General features: G+C 37.2%; 3 protein-coding genes across 5 annotated transcripts; 2 read left to right on the top strand and 1 right to left on the bottom strand.

Moving 5' to 3' along the window:
* The first annotated feature begins 1,028 nt into the window (after positions 1–1,028).
* On the top strand, positions 1,029–2,585 carry LOC139769574 (protein stunted). 2 transcript variants are annotated; one of them, XM_071700796.1, is made up of 4 exons: positions 1,029–1,188; positions 1,432–1,562; positions 1,780–1,805; positions 2,465–2,585. In XM_071700796.1, the coding sequence occupies exons 1-3, from the start codon at positions 1,160–1,162 to the stop codon at positions 1,791–1,793; spliced, it is 174 nt and encodes a 57-aa protein (XP_071556897.1). In that variant the 5' UTR covers positions 1,029–1,159; the 3' UTR covers positions 1,794–1,805; positions 2,465–2,585. The 2 variants fall into 2 exon arrangements, with proteins under 2 accessions (XP_071556897.1, XP_071556984.1); XM_071700883.1 differs by lacking the exon at positions 1,780–1,805.
* On the bottom strand, positions 2,361–6,134 carry Th1 (negative elongation factor complex member TH1). The gene is made up of 7 exons (XM_071699379.1): positions 5,985–6,134; positions 4,079–5,054; positions 3,467–3,719; positions 3,173–3,383; positions 2,951–3,091; positions 2,743–2,872; positions 2,361–2,665 (listed from the first exon to the last, which is right to left on the bottom strand). The coding sequence occupies exons 2-7, from the start codon at positions 5,052–5,054 to the stop codon at positions 2,631–2,633; spliced, it is 1,746 nt and encodes a 581-aa protein (XP_071555480.1). The 5' UTR covers positions 5,985–6,134; the 3' UTR covers positions 2,361–2,630.
* Positions 6,135–6,609: 475 nt separating this feature from the next.
* Positions 6,610–18,560, top strand: LOC139768144 (uncharacterized). Of its 2 annotated transcripts, none has more exons than XM_071698167.1 (8): positions 6,610–6,872; positions 7,953–8,240; positions 8,307–8,613; positions 8,933–9,153; positions 9,266–9,657; positions 9,743–12,974; positions 13,109–13,230; positions 13,317–18,560. In XM_071698167.1, the coding sequence occupies exons 1-8, from the start codon at positions 6,798–6,800 to the stop codon at positions 13,384–13,386; spliced, it is 4,707 nt and encodes a 1,568-aa protein (XP_071554268.1). In that variant the 5' UTR covers positions 6,610–6,797; the 3' UTR covers positions 13,387–18,560. The 2 variants fall into 2 exon arrangements, with proteins under 2 accessions (XP_071554268.1, XP_071554192.1); XM_071698091.1 differs by lacking the exon at positions 6,610–6,872 and adding an exon at positions 6,984–7,121.
* The last annotated feature ends 104 nt before the right edge of the window (positions 18,561–18,664 follow it).

Raw genomic sequence — 18,664 nt, 5'->3', positions numbered from 1 at the left:
AAGAAAAGAGAAGAGGAATGCTTCGAAGCATTTGTAGCGTCAAGTGGACCGCAGCATTTTACTTATTCAAATAAAAGCACTGATTTTACCGTAATATTTTGTATAGCCTATCCATATACATTATGTGACAGAAAAATTGACTTTTTATCAGATAAAGCCAATTAATATGATGTAAGATCCAATAAATGTTTTGTCGCGGAATGGGAAAACTTTTTGTATAGATTATTTCACATCAATTATTCATTAAAAAAATTATTCATTCTTTGTTGTAAGAGAACGAAAAGAGAACGTGACTTATGTGACGAGAGAGGCAGAGAGCTTCTCTTCGCGACAACAACGTGAATGAACGTCAACACCACACAACGATAACGAATGCGAGCGCGCGCTTCTTCGATTTCAAAGTTCGCTTGTTCGCCGTTCGCAGACGCTATTGGTCTAGGGATATATGCGATGGCCTATAAACCCGCTAAGTTTGAGTGCAAGAACTACATATAATAATTATATGAAAATTAATTTTTAATAGTTTTTGGCTAGTATAATAACGCGATATTTATGATATTTAATTAAATCCATAAATTCGAGCATGAAAAATGCATTTGCACGGGATGAAAAATTTACATCAATCGCAATAATAATTGTGAGATTAAATTTACAATCCCTTTTGGATCCACATTATTTTTTTCTTCCGAATTTCTCACCTAAAGGTGGAAGCACATAAAATTGCAGGAGCTATGGGCAGAATGCAGAAGCCATATGCGCATGCGCTATGGTATTTGTAGAGCTCTACAGATACAATAGGGGTCCGTTCCGTTTCACGCATGATGCGCGCATTGTCTATAGTAAACGTTACGTATGCTATAGATAAATGCACGCATATGCGTGAAACGGAACGGACCCTAGGTGATACAATAGATAAATAGGTATCTATTTACAATAGGTGCAGTTAACTTTGAGCCATAAGAAATTGACCAATTACAGTTGAGTGTGAGGAGAAAAGTCGACTGTAATTGGTCAATTTCTTACTGCTCCAAGCTTACTACACCTAATTGTAGACGGCCCCTGAAGGTTTTCTGTCGCAAGTGGCGCTCTATATTTTGTGTCATCCGTCAGACCGTCAAGGCTCTCTTCTCGCCTTTTGCCAAAATAATTAACAGAAAAAATGTCAGCGTGGAGACAGGCGGGATTGAAGTAAGGGAATCAATTATCGTCATTGCTCTCCGTATTTTACGTTTCTTCCTTCATGCATGTGTCAAGTATATAATCATTTTTCATTAGGATTGTTATGTAACCGAATTCTCATGTGATGTAGTTAATTAACGATAAAATCTCATTTTAATTCAACATTGATTGTTATTTGTGCACAACAGAATGCTTTAAAAGCTGGGTAATGTATGCATACGAATCTTCTTTCCCTTTTTTTTTTTGTTATAGTTACATCAATTACTCTCAAATCGCAGCTAGGTTAGTCAGGCAAGCTTTAAAAGCTGACCTGAGGACAGAGGCTGTGAAACGTGATGAAGTCAATGTGAAGTTTACTCAATGGAAAGATGGGAAACCCATCAGTACGTATGCCTCCAGATTTATTATCGCAGTCTCAAATTTATGTTAAATGAAGCGGAAATGTAATCGTCGCAGTTTACTACTATGTTGTCATTTATTTCGTATCAGTTATATCATTATTTCTTTCTCGATAGACTTGTAGATTTCATAGAGTACTTTTTCTATAGTATTTATTCTTTTATTATGCTTTCGTTACACGTACAATGTATTTTGTTACAGCTGAAAAGATGTGATCGTAATGATCAGTAAGTTGACGTTAGGAATGTGTTTTTAGAGAAATATTTCTTGTGTTAATAGAGTGTCTTTAATATTAGTAGTTTTTAATGCAGGTGTGACAACTTATTTTAGAAAGCATTTATTTGCCTTTTAATTTAGTCATTGTGTGTGTGATACAATCAGCAGTTCTGCATTATCTTTTAAGGTATAATCACATTACAGATTGCAGTCAGTCGCAACCAAATGGTTGAAAAATATACTCGGAGCTAAATTGTAACCCACAATCTGATCGGAAAACTATGCTTTGATTGATTGATTCAATCAACCTTAACTCCACAATCGAGCTTGCAATTTATAGTGTGATTATATCTTTACTGCGTTATAAAAGGATTTAACAAAATTGTTCTTTCATATTATATATATATATATATATATATATATATTCATAATTCCAAGCGGTACTGTACTTTTAGCATGAAATTGTTCTTATACTTAAATGTAATATTTATCCTTAACGCTACAAGATATTGTTTGAATATCAAGTTATAAATGTAACAATGATTAAAATTCCTCTTTAAGGCCAATTAACATTTTTACCTTTATGTGTTTATTAACAAGTCTCATCCTCTTTAAAATTTATAGTATTTATGTGATGTCGATAATATATATACAAATATTTTTGTTACAGAAAATGCCTAGATGACAATATCACAGATGGATGCAGAATTCATCCAATATACATTTATAGCCATAAGTATGTATGAGGATCTCTGTCTCTAGATAAAATAAAAACATTCTTCGCACTGTCATTGTTTTTCTTTGATTTAACCTATCTGTGGTTAATTTTTATACCGTCATCTTACAACAGGGCAGTGGGTCTTGCAATGTACTAAAAATAAAATGGATTTTTTTTATATGGCAAAAATACTTCTAGCAAGTTATTTGTTTTCGAATGTCAATACTTACTAATGAATTCCGAAACTAGATCATTCTCATTATCTCCACGCATAGTTCCAGTAATCTCCTCGTTTTCTACCATCGGCAAAAATAATTGTACAAACTCGGCTGTATATGGAGGGGTTATTGATTCTAAGACCTAAAATATTGTAAATATCCACATCATAGTAAATATAATCGATATGGTATCTATTGAAAGAACAGTATTATAATTTACCTCTGTAACAAAATATCTGATTAAAGATATATCTGTATCTCCACGTTGCCAACATTGCTTGATGTAGCATACAACAGGCACCACGCAGTGTCTGCTTAGCATGTTCACCATTCTGTCGATTAACATCTTCTTCATTTCTAACTACATGGGCAGAAAAATTGTTCATATAAAATATTGACAATTGTTTGTTCTTTTAATTGGCGCAATATAAAATATGCTTACTTGTACAAGTATCTCTAATTCGTCTTGTTTGCTTTCAAACAACTGCACGAGTAATCTTAAGACTTTTGGATGCAACAAATAATGGTTAGCCACAACCTCATCCAGTAAAGCGAGATGCACAGGGCAATGCTCTGTGCATAATTTAAAGTATGACGGTTCAGTCACGGTACACTCTACCCATCGTATTACACCCACGCCTACGACAGGAAATCTGTAATAAATTAATCTATTATTAGTAAAAGAAAAAAATTTTTTGCTTGATATAGACAAGATATTAGAAAAAAAATCTTGTACCGCATGCATTGATACAAAGTTTGCAACTCTGCTATTAGCTCAGTCGATCCTTTATTTATGTTACATATATTATGCACTTTCTCAATCGCCTGGATAGTTGTTTTCAAATCGTCCTTATTAATTTTGCGGGTATTGGTTTTCTTAACAGTTGTCTCACATACACTTGCCGCATAAGCTAGTAAATATATATACTTTGATTTATGTTCGGGATTTATCTTTACACCAGGCTTAAAAAGTGCATCAACCAGTAATTCTGCAAGAAAATACGAAATTGTATTTTAACTAATTTTTATTATAACTATTTTATATATTATAACTAATCCAACTATATGATTTCTCAGTGAACTTCTGATTATATTCTGGATAGCTTAATAATACAGTAGACGTTTATTAAGAGAAAGACTTGGATTCGATTCTTGGTCCTCTATATATAATATAAAAAATATTGATTGAGAGAATATTATTTCATTATAAAACAAAAACTAAATCAAAGTAGCTGAATAAGTCATGATATTTTGACTTAGTAAGGACATAAATCCATAGCGGAAAGAAGAAAATCTGATTTCTTGTTGTAAATTTTAATATTGTAAATAGCTTTATATATCAACTTACCCAAAAATTGTGGATTGCGTAACAGTTCGATAGGAGGTGGCTCCGCTGTGGAATAATTTCTAAATAAGACTGTGATATCAGCGGGATTTAAGGTGTTTCTTGATAGCATAGATGCTAGTGCCTGACATGCCGCAGGACTACTGGCAGCGCCATTCAGAGCCATTGTTATCGGGGTGACGTCGTGTCGATTTTGTTGCGCACACTTGGTGATCTCTTGGGAAAGTCTTTTCATCATGAAACCACCGCGGGATTCTTGTGCGAGAATTTGCAACAGGACTTGACTGTACACATAGGTGTGTTGGCCATGACACACCATTTTTGCGCACTCTTGTATGCTGGACTGCCAGTTTTCTGTATTCTGAAGAAATCCAGCAATCGCGGTTTTCAACACGCGTGAGAAGACCTCGATTTGCTGAGCCGCTGTCGAAATGCTTGTAATCTCACCTTGGAATCCAGCATCGGATATAAGCTTGATGGTGAAGTTTAACATTAAGCAATCCGGGTACTCCTCCGCAAGTCTATAAATGAGAGATCGCCAAGTGGGATGCTGTATCATTTCAGTTAACCAGGCGGGAGTTTCACCCTCTTCCGTGAAGATCTTGTCCGCCTTCTTGGGATCGAAATTTTTAAGGATCATCCCCTTCAAATTGTTTTCCACCATTGCCTGTACATCAGTGACATTTACTCCGGCAATGATCAACCATTCCGCAAGTAGGTTTGCCGTCTGTGCGCAAGCTGTGTAATTTTTGGACAACAATTCTATAACTTGTTCAGGATTTCCTCCAGCTTGAAAGTATCTTTTAAGTTGGGCGAAAATGCCAGGCTCCATTATGTAATCGGGCGTTTTGAACTTATCCAGGCATTCGTTCAGGACCTCCTGTGGATTATCGAATGTGTCTTCCCCGCTACAATCGTCGGTGCTTCGATTCATCTCATCTCCCCAACCACTGCGATCATCATCGTAATCGGCCTCCATCTGCACACATTTATATTACCTATATTAATAACAGTGTACATACAATATGAACATTGCATACAGCTTCCTAAAATATGCTACAAATCATAATAAGTTCAAAGATACCTTTCGTTATTTCCAATAGAAAAATTTAAAATTATACGTATGACAATATAATCATTTATCAGTGTATAAGTAATCTTTAATGTGAGTAACGTAAAGTGCGTTTTCCAACAAGTGACACAAGTGTAGTTTTGTCTTTGTTACTCATTGCCGAAAAAGAAAGATAGAGCAATGTTTGTGTCGACTTGTGTCACTTGTTGGAAAACGCACATATTTAACCTAGGAACGGACGCTGGAGTAAAATACACTGCAGTATCAAAAAAATAAAGTCACAGTAATGTGTTATTTCGTTTTTTAAACATTTTTTTATTTTTCCTTACTTTTTACAAAAAATGTTGAGTAAATCTATATACATATTGTCCTCAAATACTAATAAATTACAGAACAATAAAAAAGGTAATTCTTCAGTTTAGCTACACCAGCACAGAAATCGATGAAATTAGATGAAAGAATCTGCCAGATTTTTTCGTTTTACGCAAAAACGCGTCGAATAAGCCTAATTTCATCGATTTCTGTGCTGGTGTAGCTAAACTGAAGAATTACCATAAAAAATATGCAATATTTAATTAACAACGATTTTTAATTGCGGTGTAAAAATCACCCAGGTGATCATTTATGCATTAAAAAAAAAAAATCAGGCGCCCGTCCCGGGTTAAAGGTAATATTATAAAATAACAATACAAATACAGGTTAAGAAAGATTGTAATTCATGAAACAAGGAGCACCTTGATAGAAATTCTTCACTTTCAAACGTATCACGATTTTCAAGTAAAGGAAACATTTATCCACAAGGTACTATCGATAAATCGAAGATTATTATTTACAAACCTTTCTCAAATAAAGCAAAGTTGGACAGAACACTATACGACGCAAATCATACCAGATTAAACTTGACTATACTGCGCTTGACGCTTGACTTGACTGCGTCGACGCTTCACGGCTGTTGACGGCTGTCGCCGCCTGTCGCAGAACGATGCAAAGTAATGCGTAATTCACACGGTCAAAATCTTCCGTTCTCCGGAATCAATCCACGCGAGTCGCAGCGCTTCGGTTTATCTTTTGTTTTTTTTTTCTTCAAGGTTTTTAATCGCGGCAACTTCGGTTCATTGGTCAACTCTTGAGCGATTTGTAAAATTTTTCGTAATAAAATTGAGGCGTAAAGATTTGCTAGAAACTAAAGTCGAGTTTCTCCGGAGTACTATCGAAACTCTTCCGGAAATACGCGCGTGACGGGACGCGTGATTGGCTGTACCGCGTCGTTCGCGTCACACGCAGCTCCGGTCTCCCCGCCATCCGATTGGCCGACCACGTCGACGGCGACAGGCGGCGACAGGCGAGAGCGGCAGAGAGAGCGCGCGCGACGCAGCGCGACTCGCGCGGTCACGTGGTCGGGGCACGCGCGGTCGGGCGCGATTTGAAGGAAGCCTACTGGCGCCCCGGTGGCGGTCTTCGTGATCCGAGCGCGGCCATATTCCCTCTCGTGGCTCGCTCTCGTTACGCAGAGGAGGTAGGAAAGGTGGTGCGCGGTTCCGGCGGTGACCGAATTTTTCCCAGGGAGGCGATGCTCGCGGCGCGCGCGTGCGTTTCGTAACGGTCGTCGTGCAACGGCGAAGTGTCTCTGGGAGTTCAGGACGGCTAATCATGCCCAAGGAAGGCGGCGATCCGGCCGGCAGGCGGCCGTCGTCGCGCAACGCGAAGCCCTACGACGCGAACAACGTGAGTAGCCTCGCTACGACGGGCGACCGTCGCGGCGGCGTGTGCGCCGTGATCGAGTCCGCGACGACGACGACGACGACGATGACGACGGCGGGCCGCGCGCCCTTCGCGCGCCCCTTCGTGGCCACCAGGGTGGCACGGCGATCGGACCGACGTCGAGCGCCGACTCCTCGCCGCATGGTGTCCCGCATGCCCGCCCTTTCCCTACGACGAGGCCCCCCCACGCGATACCCACGGTGTCACGGTTATGTGAGTGAGCCCGACGATAACCTCAATCTCCTTTCCCCCGTGCCTCGCGGGCCGTCGCTGGACGAGTGTCCTCTGTCCTCGGCGCGACTCCGTAGTCCGTCGCCGCGGGAGATGCGCGTCCGCCCGACGTACCTCGCGTAGGCCTCCGGCTTTGAGGAACGCGAAGTGCGTTCCTCTGCGTCTCTTCCTCTCTCTCTCTTTCTTCTTTCTCTCCTCCTCCTCCTCCTCCTCCTCCTCCTCGCGTCTCCCTTGCCTCGCGGAGCATCGCGCGCTCCGCGTAGGTCTTCGCGCGGATCCGCGCGGTTACGTTGCAACCATTCCCCGAACGCGTCCAGACGGTTCTCGTGCGGACGAAATCCTGACATCATTGAAGTCGAAATAAAAAACTGTCATTGTTTTCGATATTGCGTCATGTTACGTAATTTAAATTGTAGCTTGAAAAGTATACTCTCACTTGCAACCTAACCAAATGAACGGTGCAAGCTCGGTGAAACTTACAGCGTTACGTTATTTTTCGTGCAAAATTTGCAAGTGTTCTATTACCATTTGATTCTACTTAAAAGCACTGTCATTATGTTTTAAATCCTACAGGGTTCAAATGCGTACCATTATATTTTGACATTGCTCGTAACGTACTTGAATCCAGCGCTAATGGAAACGTAATCGTGCATGATTATTCTTAGAACGTATTATTGCTCTCTGCACAATATGCGTTTAATGTTACAATATTGATTATTTAGATTTGCGTTAATATGTATAATATATTAAGTATAACATATATGACATTAATACGCTGTATATTATATAGTTGTGTATTTATATTCTTTACAGTCATTTGTGAGAAAAGTAGCAACCAAGGTTACAGATTTTATACCACAATCATCGTGGATCAGTAAGTGGTTCAATACCTCTCAAGATAATGAGGCTACGTTAGAAGGTAGAGGGAATAGTGAGGAAACGGAACTCGAGGATGATGTGCAGCAGCCTCCAAGTAAGCGAGCGCGCATTCGTATGGATGTGACTCATCCACCTGGCACGTTTTCTATACAAACGAGAGTTAAAACCGCATTGAATACGGTTAAGCCCTCTAAAGAGCAGTATCCCGTTCATAGTGAAATGGTAACTAGACGAATGTTAGCGACGAAACGCTTGGAAATGGATAAACTTATTGGGACTTACTTGCAGACGGAAGATTTTCTGGAACCTGCAACAGCTGGACCAAGCGGAATAGGCCGTTTAATATCTTCGACTCCTGCAGTACAAGCAGACATTAGGACTGTAACGTCTCACAGGTCTGACTTAAATTCGTTAGCTTCGTCGACTAATAACGGAATAGCAAATGGGATGGATGATAATTCGGAGTCCAGTGAAAGTACCAGTGGATGCAGTTCGCTTATTCCACAGATAAATCGGCACGAAGGCCCATCAAACTTGTTGTATAATTCGACGTTTACTAGTAGAAAGAGGCATGTTGATGATAAATTGACATTTAGTAAGTATAAACATATTGCGTTAAAAGTTAATTACAAATGTGTGATATTAAATTGTTTAATTAAATATGCTTAAATTGCTGAAGCTCTTCGGTTGAAAATCTATTTTTAACCTTTAGAGGCCAGGGGTGGTCGAAATATCGACCACCCAAAAAACACAAGCTATTTGATGTTTTCAGGCAAAATTTGTGTGTTGAATAAGGGAAAAATAGTAAAAAAAAAAAAAAAAAAAAAAGTCTTCAAGTCCTTTTCCCGGCCTCTAAAGGTTAAAGAATAATATGTCAATCTATATATTGTACAAGTGTTATCTTTTTGTTTCAGCTAATCATTTACAATCTCCAAGGTCCTTGTTTCTAGACAGTAATTCTCGCGATACTTTAAGCAGTCGTAGACCGAGTTTTAACGCATCAATTATAACAAACACTGCAGATCGTGCATCTTCGCTATCCTCCCCTTTTTATAGTGGTAATATTACTTTTGGAGGTGCAAATGCAGCAAGTCTTTATAAACGAAGTCGTAATATTTTTAACAATTCAAACGAGGTACGCAACTTAATCGTTCTTGAGGGACGATCTGATCCCTCGTGTTTTAAATTACCTGAAACAAAGATCAATTTGTTGATCTGAATTACACTGGTCTATATATTTATTTTAGATACAACTTAAAGTACCAAGGAGGACAAATGTTGAAGTTCAACCTTCTGATATGGAAGTTGATTCATCGGGGATGAGTCAGACCGCCAAAAAGATATTGGAAGCATTAGAACATTTCTCGTCACCTATATCCGACGCGAAGAAAATTCCGTTGAAAAACACGAATAATGCTGTGTCTACGGTAATGAACAGGAAAAGAGCGCGAGAAGAGGTGGCAAATCCAACCGCTAGAATTGGTTTGCGCCATTTGACGCGTGAATTAACAGTACCAACCGTCCCCGATATATTGAAGTTAAGACGAAGACAAAAATTACAAGATACAACTCTTATGGCTAGAAAAATCGTTTCCGCTCGTAGCGATCCACCGCCTTCTCGACAGGAGTACCAGTTGAGGTACGTTTACCAATTGTAGTTTTGTAAGTTTGCCCAAATTTTTTTCGAAAATAAATTAATATTTATATCTATTTTTTTTTTTTAGGGCGGAGGATGCCGATAGTGAACGGTATCGCGGCAAGTTAAAGGGCAAATCTAAAGTAAATCTAGAACAACAAGAAACGGTAGCGCCTGTAAATTTGCCGAACATACCTCTGCCAATTACAACATTACCCAATTTCAATTTTACCCTACCACTTCCTCCTTCATATTCCGCAGGCAAAACTGTGGCAAATAAGGAAAATACTTTTACATTTGCTAGCCCTATTAAGGTGACAGAAGCTGAGAAGAGTTTGCAGTCTGTCGACAATTTCACTTTTAGTAATCCGATTATCGCTGAAGACGGCGCGAATAATACGACTGATCCGAATTCACGTTCAGCTACAGAGAACGAATTTACTGTTGATTACGCGATCACATCTATACCGAATTCATTTCCCAATTTCATTTGGGCTGGCTCATCTACAGCACCCAGATTAAAAGCGAAGGTAAAGAACGGCAAGAATGATTCCGTCGGATCTGCAATGTCGAAGGAACTGAAATCTGGAAGTGTTATGGATGCATTGTTCCAAAAATCTAACAAAATGGAATGTAATTTAATCGGACAGTCAAGCTCGGGATTGGCTTCTGAAACGACACACACTGACAAGACTGCCAGTACATCCGTCGGCTCGGATTCTGATATTGCAAACACGTATGGTACAGAGTCGTCTTGGGAGTGTAGTGAATGTATGATCAGGAACAACAGTACGGATAAACAGTGTACTGCATGTAAGACTTCTCGGTCCAATCCTAATAAGAAAACTTCGTTGCCCTCAACGTCAACAACAGATACGACAGTCGTGGAAACAAAGCCAGTCGCACAGGATTGCTTCGGTTCTCAATTTAAACTATCTACGAATCAATGGGAATGTGCAGCTTGCTGTGTAAGAAACAAGCAGAGTGATGCCACATGTGTAGCGTGCGCTACACCAAAACCGAAAAGTAGTTCGACGATTCAAAAAACTGTTAAATCTCAAAATTCCGATTTAATGGAGAAGTTTAAACCTGCCGAAGGATCGTGGCAGTGCTCCGGTTGCTTACTCAGAAACTCCGCGAACGTTATTACGTGTGTTTGTTGCAATACATCTAAACCTATGACCTCTGTAAAAACAAAACCGAAGAAGACGGATAATGTTACGGAGTCGTCTGCGCAAAAGTTAAATACTAGTACAGAAGTCACGGCAACGCAGGGAACGTCTAATAATTCCGAAATAATGAGCAAATTTAAACCAAGCAAAGATTCCTGGGAATGTTCAGGATGTTTTGTTAGAAATAACAATTCCGTTACCACCTGCCCTTGCTGCAGTACTTCTAAACCTAATTCCACTGGTGGGCCGAGCAAAGCGGAACAGACATCGAGTAATGGGTTCGGAGACAAATTTAAGAAACCAGAGGGTGCGTGGACTTGCGATTCTTGCTTGGTACAAAATGACGCTAAGCATACGGAATGTGTGGCTTGTCAAGCTTCAAAGCCTGGTACTGTAAAATCAAACGAATCTTCATCGAACACTAACTCTACCTTGCAATTTAAATTTGGCGTATCATCTAGCCAACCGGGTGAATTTAAGTTTGGCCTAAATAAGGTCGACGATAAATCTAAACCCGATGCATCTCCTCTAAATGGATTCAAATTTGGTAATCCACAACAGAATAGTGGCATGACACAATTTACGTTTGGTATTCCAAAGGAACAGAACAAAGCTGTAAGTGAAGCATCTAAAACCAATAGTGTTACAACGTCTTCTAGTAGTACAGGATTTCTATTCAATGTAAAAAGTCCTGAAAAACCCGAATCTACCAGTCAGAATCAGGAAACCAAACAGAAAACACTTTTCGGTATGCCGAAAAGTGATAGTTCAACAGCAGCAAGTGAAAAACAGAATACAAGCATTATGTCCAGCGCTCCATCGACCGCTTCTCCTTTCACCTTTGGTGTACAGAAACCAGAATTTAATCAGCCTGCTTCAAATAAGGAAACGCAAAAGACTTCCTTTGTAACCAATGTGACAGAAAGTTCCAAGCCAGCAGCAGCAACAACTGATGCAGCACCAGTCAGCACTAATCCAATGTTATCGTCGTTACTGACCCAAAAAAATACTACGAAGAGTATATTAAACACAAAACCGGAGTCGACGTTTTCATTCGGGGTACCAAGCGGTATAAGCGCTGCCACTACAACTTCCACGAATGCAACGACTACTTGTCTTCCAACTTTTGCTCAACCTACTTTCACATTTTCCGACACAAAGACGTCATCTCAGTTAGCTACAATACCGTCTTTCGGTCAGGTTTCGATGTCGTCTGCCGCGTGCGTATTATCCACGAGCGGAGGAAGCAAGGCAACCGAGACTACTCCGTCAACCAAAGCCGCGAATAATACACCGGTCGCTCCGCTCTTCCCGATCGTCTCGAGTGCCACACCGCTATTCAACGAGTCGAAGACGACGATAGCATTCGGCACGGACAAACCGTCGTCGTTCGCCGCGACGGGCAGCAAGCTGCCAGTTTTGCCAGGATTTCCCATGCTCGAGAACAAAATTCCAACGTTCGGCGGTAATACCGAGAGTAAACCAGCGATTTTCGGTACGTCGGAAACGAAGTTGCCCGTATTCAATTCACCACCGCCCGCGGCAACTCCTCTACCAACGTTCGACACACTGTCCAACAAGACTACTTCGTCGCCCTTCGGATCATCTAATGCGTCGGCCTTTGGAAACACTACCACACCCGCTTTCGGCGGTGTTACGACAACACCTACTATGTTCTCAACCACGAAGCCGGGCGAGACTAATGCGCCGAACACGTCTTTGTTCACGTTTGGTTCGGCTTCGTCGCAACAATCGGCAAGCAGCGGATTTAACTTCTCTACGAATGTTAATCCACCACCGCCCGCGTCGTCTGCGAAGCCGCTCTTCACGTTTGGTAGCAGTTCGAGTACGCCGTCGAATGTATGCAGTAACAATACATTCGGTGGCGGTACATTTGGAGCTAACTCCGCTCCAACGAACACTGCCAATTTCACGTTCAATCCACCTAAACAAGAAACACCGGCGGCGTTCGGTCAAGGTGCAGTGGCAACTCCGATATTCGGTGCCCCACAGACAAATCCGCAGACAAATCCGCAGACTCAAGTAACGTCATCGTTCTCGTCTACACCTTCGTCGAGTACAGGATTCAACTTTGGATCCACAGCTCCAGTTGCTGCGACATCAGGAAGTTTTAACTTTGGAGGAATGGTGAATATATACAAATTATTGATATATATTTAATTTACATTGAAAATGCAGATATTTTCAGTATAATTATTTATTGCCACATATTTTGTTACGTTTTTTCTTTTTTTCAAATAAATTGTATTGTAATGTTGCAGCCATCTACATCTGCGACACCCGGAGCATTCAATTTTAATTCTCCTGCTTCTGCTCCCGCTTTCGATCCTAATAGTCGGCCTTTGTACAACTTCACCAAAGGAAGTGCACCGCCAATATTTACGTAAGTATTCTTGGCTGAAATTATCTCGCGTTTACGCATTTATACTTTACGGGAATACGTACTAAATAATATATCTTGCTTTATAGTGCTCCACCTCAATCGGCGGCCCCAGCACCACGGAAAATCAAAAAAGCATTTCGAAGATGCGTGCGTTAGAGAGCATATGACAACACGGTTCACGCATACACTCAGGTGCGTCCCTACATCTATCTGTGTATCTGAGTGTGTCTACGTTAAACGTTATATAAAATGATGTAAAATGAAATTCTGTCATACATCAATCAATTGCAATGTGGTGGTATATACCAAGCATCTTTGTAATATAGTAACCTGAAGCTGACCGAATATGCTTGCGTACAACCACTTGTGTTCTCTCTCTTTCTCTCTCTGCAGGAAATGTAAATTATAAATTATTTAAATTATACAAGTTATAACGAAAATAATATCTTGGAGTTGGCATGAAGCCAGTAAATCGTGATGGCGTTGCATTACTGAGACCTTACCAAAAAAAAATTGGACATGATGTATATGTATCGACATGACGTACTCGAGATAGCGTACATATTTGCCGAAATCGAAAAGTACCTCGATAAAGAAAATTAATAAGCACTTAATGTGTGCAATTGAAGATAAATATTAGTGGGAGTATTGCCACCCGTTCAGGTAAGTATAAGTCAGTCACATCTCGTAGCACGCTTTGTAGAAGAGTCTTTATACGAAACTTATTGGGTTTAGTTTAGAAGCACTACGTGCGCAGGCACCGTAATTTTTTAACTAACCATTATGTACAGGTCAGAGCAGCTAAATACTAACTTAAATATCTTAGATGCATTTGATGAATTTTGATGAAAAAAAATTTTCAAGTAAAAAAGAAATTGAAAAAAAAAATTTTTTTTAATTAGTTAAACCAATTTAATTTTACATAATATTGTTTTATAATACTTTCATTATCTCATAACATATTACATTTAATTCTTCGAATTTAATGTTTTTCCGAGCATTATTTTTTCGTTTAAAATACAAAATATCAAATGTTCAACTGTTTTATTTTATTAAAAATTATGAGTAATTTTTATATTCATGTTATATGTTAAATTTTCACATTTTCTGTAGTTTATGTTAATCATTTTTTCAAAATTTTACACAATTCTATGTGCAACTAAATTAGTATCTTAGTGATTTATGATGATGCCAGTTTAAAGACACTTGCAGAATATCGTGACATTACGAGCATTGTGAACTGACTATATATCAATAAAATCCCACTATATACACGTACATAAACATATATACATATATATATATGTTTATACATATATATAGATATTAATTATATTTCAATTAGAATTTCATGGGCAACCCTACACAATCTTTGTAGAAGTAGTCCAGGAAAAGTGTAATATACACAAAAATGGCATTCGGATAGTACAAACTGACGATTACTGAACGTTTCCATTGAGTAGTCGAAATTATATATTTTTTTTATATATTGAATGAAATAATCCTATAAGAAAATACTGAATGCCATTTTGATAGGATTATATTATAATGTTGTGTGTTTTACCATAGAGTGAGTGAAATAAATTTGAAAGAAAGATATGTTGAATGGAGATAAGTTATTATGGGGCTTCTAAAGAGTTTCTATCTAACATTTTGGACATAATTCTTGTTTCTTACAAGTTTCTGGTTCTTTTTCGAATTATGCGCTAATTTTCATCTATGATTAATATGTGTTCATATATAATGAGACGTAAATAAAAATTCGATTTTATTGAATTTAAATAATGAGAGGTCTGTTCACTTATATCATTCACTTTAGATATTGTTAAAATCAAATCAAAATAAAAATGTTTCAAAAATCTCACATTCCGATTATTATAAATAATAAGAAACGCGCGTTAATCTATCAACTTTTTTAAATAAGAAATTTTTTGATATTTTTTATGATAATACAACGTATTAGAATAATTTTCATAAGTGCAATTCTTAGGATGACAAATTTACACAATTTTGAGAAATTACTTAAATAGAGATTACAAACATAAACCATTCTTTTTAGAAGCCCCTACAGCAGAAAGTAGTTAGATGGCGTGTAATAATGATTAATAAATCATTGAAATCATGCACATCTTATTTAAAAACAGGCTAGTTGTGTATAATGTTGGCTTAGACTTGACAGTAGCCAAGAATAACTCGGCACATGACCTATCTTATGCCATAGTAGACACCTAGGTACAAAACATTCTGTTGAACATTGTTGTTTATCCGTTGTTATGTAATATTTACATGTAAACATTAAGTTCTGTACATTGTTAAGAGACAAAAATTCATATGATGTAGTTTCTACGTAGACTTGTATTTTTATTGTTTCAAAATACCCTTTGTAGGTACATTTCTCATTTAATGTGTAAACAATGTTGATTAAATACGTAATGACAGTGTATGGGTGATTTCAAGGAAACTCTGTGATGCAGGTATGTGTAAAGTTAATCGAACGTGTACCGATAAATAGTTAATAACTTAAAAATTCACATAGGTGAGATTATTTTAGTTTTTAAGAGCGAACTCCCATACCTAATAATACCTACAAAGGATCTTTTGAACATAATTGAGAAGACTCTGCTTTACACGATTGCAAAACGAAGATAATATAATTAAATGGTAAAGGGAGGTTGCGCTGAGATATGTCTGTGCTGCTGTCTTACACTGTGAACATTCTCTGTTGAGGCTGTGTCGTCCATTTGTCTATGAATAGACAAATTTCCAAATTAATCAATATATCGAGTATATTGTCTAAAGAGGCAATATCTTTGTATTAAATTTCGTATATGGCCTTACAAATACATAATGAACGTATAACGTAGATGTATTAAACAACTATAAAGCATATTGGAATTGTTTTGTAGCACTTTATATACTCTCCATTGTAATATGTTTGCATAAATATCTGAAGAGTACTGCATTAAAAATGTTCAACACAATAGATATGTAACATCCCATATCTGATAGAAATTTTCTTTTCGATGTTCTTTTCGTATCGTTTGATAACAATATTTTAATATCGTACATAATTATGGACAGTATTATTTGCAGACTTGTAAAACGCATTAGAATCGATGTTCCTTTATACAACATTATTACTTCTTTTTTTTTTATGTGCATCAATAGGGACGCCAGTGATGTCTCTGTACTTTTATGTAATATGCCTATGAGCCATGGGGTGTTACAATATGTCAAATATTCTGAGGCCTTATTATAATCTTAGTCCATTGGAAATTTATGCATTGTACTGAATTTTTCTGAATATCTATCAAGAATGCATTAAGCAATTATCTAATAAAGTTCAGAAATGAGGGAGTTTGTTATGAAATAAATCCAATGACTGACTGTAATTAAATAAAATAATACATGGGAGAATGTTCACTGTATGCTTCAGGTGCTATGGGGATGCCGTTACATTCTCATGACATGATGTAACATTAGTTAATACGAAAAACGCATTGGTGTTTCTCAACCGATGAATCATAGAACAATTCGAAAGATACTTATTAAAATATGTAATGTGCAAGGTGTAAGAAAAGCCATCTTTATTCGCACAAGCAAAGTCGACGAAATACGCTTATGGTTATTAAAAATGCTTTTTTTTTTAATTTATATATATTATTTCATCGAAAATGTATTATATCTTTAAACTTGTATAAGCCAGAATTTCTTCCTTTAAGATGATACATTGAATTTATTAAATGCATTTTAATTTGATGCAGAATATATAGGCATAAGCGACGTCAATAATACTCGCAATAATAACAATAAAAATATATGTAACATATGCGGAATTTTTTGTGGAGCAGAAGCGCAAAGAGCAGTATCGACTCTCCGCAGAGTTAAGGTTCGATTCTTTATCTGTAATGAATAAAGGTGACATTGCCTTAATGGATAGCATTTGTAATATTTAGGAGCTACTTGGAGCTTGTGTTGAGAAACACCGTATAGGATACATGAACATTATTACGAGTACTATTCTTAATACTAATCTCCTCTGTTTAGCCATAACGATTATATAATTATGCATTCGGCGTATATAATTATATGATTATACATAAATAATCATATAATTATACGATAACATTATATATATAGGATATATAAAAAAATACCAAGTAAAATACGATGTTGAATAATTTGGGTTATATAGTTTTATTTTATATTTAGAAAAAAAGAGGTATAGGAGGGCATTTAGTGACCACCGGCTTGAACTAAAGAATTTTATTATAGCATGTGCACACGCATATATAAATACGTTAAAAGTAACTTTCCTAATGCGTATATATGTAGGGAAAAATCATGAAGTGTGCAGATCCATATCAAAATTCTTTGGGTCAAAAAATAATCTAACATTAGAACATAAATTCAATCGCAATTCCTGATATTTAGATAAAGTATAATATGTTACGAATATGTTCTTTCATTTTGTTTTAATCTTGTAAGTAGTAGAATCGCTCCTTGACAGTTCCTCAAAGAAATATACAAAATAAGAGATACCTACGGTGAATTATTGTATCACATTCGTGGTTTCTGACATCCTAAATTGTATACATATGTTATATATATATACATACATGTATGTCGCTCTACAAAACTGTTATGACAATGTATTTCAAAAGATGAGATAATTTTCAACAGTACGATATGTAAACAATTCTTTTTGGATATTTTTTTCAGTATATTCGTTTAATATACCCCTTTTTCCATTAACTAGCAGAATTTTCATTCAAATAAATAAGTTTATACAGTGAAAAACGGTTCAAAATACCTCATTAAAGAATTCCTTAACAATGTAGTTCTTTAAATAACGATTACAATTCGCGATCCTATCGACTATTTCATATACAGTACTACGTTTATTAAACGCCTAGGATTATAGGTACAACATAACAAAATTTTATTGTGTGCTTCTTCATTTGACATAGTATAGGGGATTACGAATAAAGTAAAACGAGTTATCTGTAATTATAATATAAAAAATGCGTATTTTTATTTTAGATCCATAGTTTCGATACAATAATGTTCTTATTAACTCAAAAAGTTTGCCATGCATAAAATTATATCGTTCGTAAATAATACTCACTCTGATTCTGCTATTTACACATTAGAAATTAAATGGTGGCCATTTGTTATTCTAAAGATTTCGTCATTGCTATACTTTTTAATTACACGATGTAAATAGGGGAGCATGTATAATAATATATCAATACTTGCTCAGCGATGATACATTATACAAATGTCAAAAAAAAAACCTGTAATAAAAATGATTGGAGATCGAACACAAATCTGAATATAAAGTATATAATTCCCCGTCTCATATTCAATGTAAATGTATTTAATATAAGTTCTCTAAAAGCGATTCTCTCCCTCTGTTAACGAAAAATTCAGG

The sequence above is a fragment of the Temnothorax nylanderi genome, unplaced genomic scaffold, assembly GCF_030848795.1.
Source record: "Temnothorax nylanderi isolate EJ_2023f unplaced genomic scaffold, tnyl_v1.0 TNYL_tig0001_pilon, whole genome shotgun sequence".
NCBI classification, from domain to species: Eukaryota; Metazoa; Arthropoda; class Insecta; order Hymenoptera; family Formicidae; genus Temnothorax; species Temnothorax nylanderi.
This window is presented reverse-complemented; position numbering and strand designations above follow the sequence as displayed.

Bases quoted from the DNA above. Each gene is read 5' to 3' on its own strand.
- LOC139768144 (XM_071698167.1), top strand. From the start codon at position 6,798: ATGCCCAAGGAAGGCGGCGATCCGGCCGGCAGGCGGCCGTCGTCGCGC. The intron at 8,241-8,306 runs GTAACTAGACGA...ACTTACTTGCAG, and splicing joins ATCCCGTTCATAGTGAAATG to ACGGAAGATTTTCTGGAACC. The intron at 12,975-13,108 runs GTGAATATATAC...GTAATGTTGCAG, and splicing joins GTTTTAACTTTGGAGGAATG to CCATCTACATCTGCGACACC.
- Th1 (XM_071699379.1), bottom strand. From the start codon at position 5,054: ATGGAGGCCGATTACGATGATGATCGCAGTGGTTGGGGAGATGAGATG. The intron at 3,720-4,078 runs GTAAGTTGATAT...ATTTTCTTGCAG, and splicing joins ACGCAATCCACAATTTTTGG to AATTACTGGTTGATGCACTT. The intron at 3,384-3,466 runs GTACAAGATTTT...AATTTATTACAG, and splicing joins ACTTTGTATCAATGCATGCG to ATTTCCTGTCGTAGGCGTGG.
- LOC139769574 (XM_071700796.1), top strand. From the start codon at position 1,160: ATGTCAGCGTGGAGACAGGCGGGATTGAA. The intron at 1,189-1,431 runs GTAAGGGAATCA...TTTTTGTTATAG, and splicing joins TGGAGACAGGCGGGATTGAA to TTACATCAATTACTCTCAAA.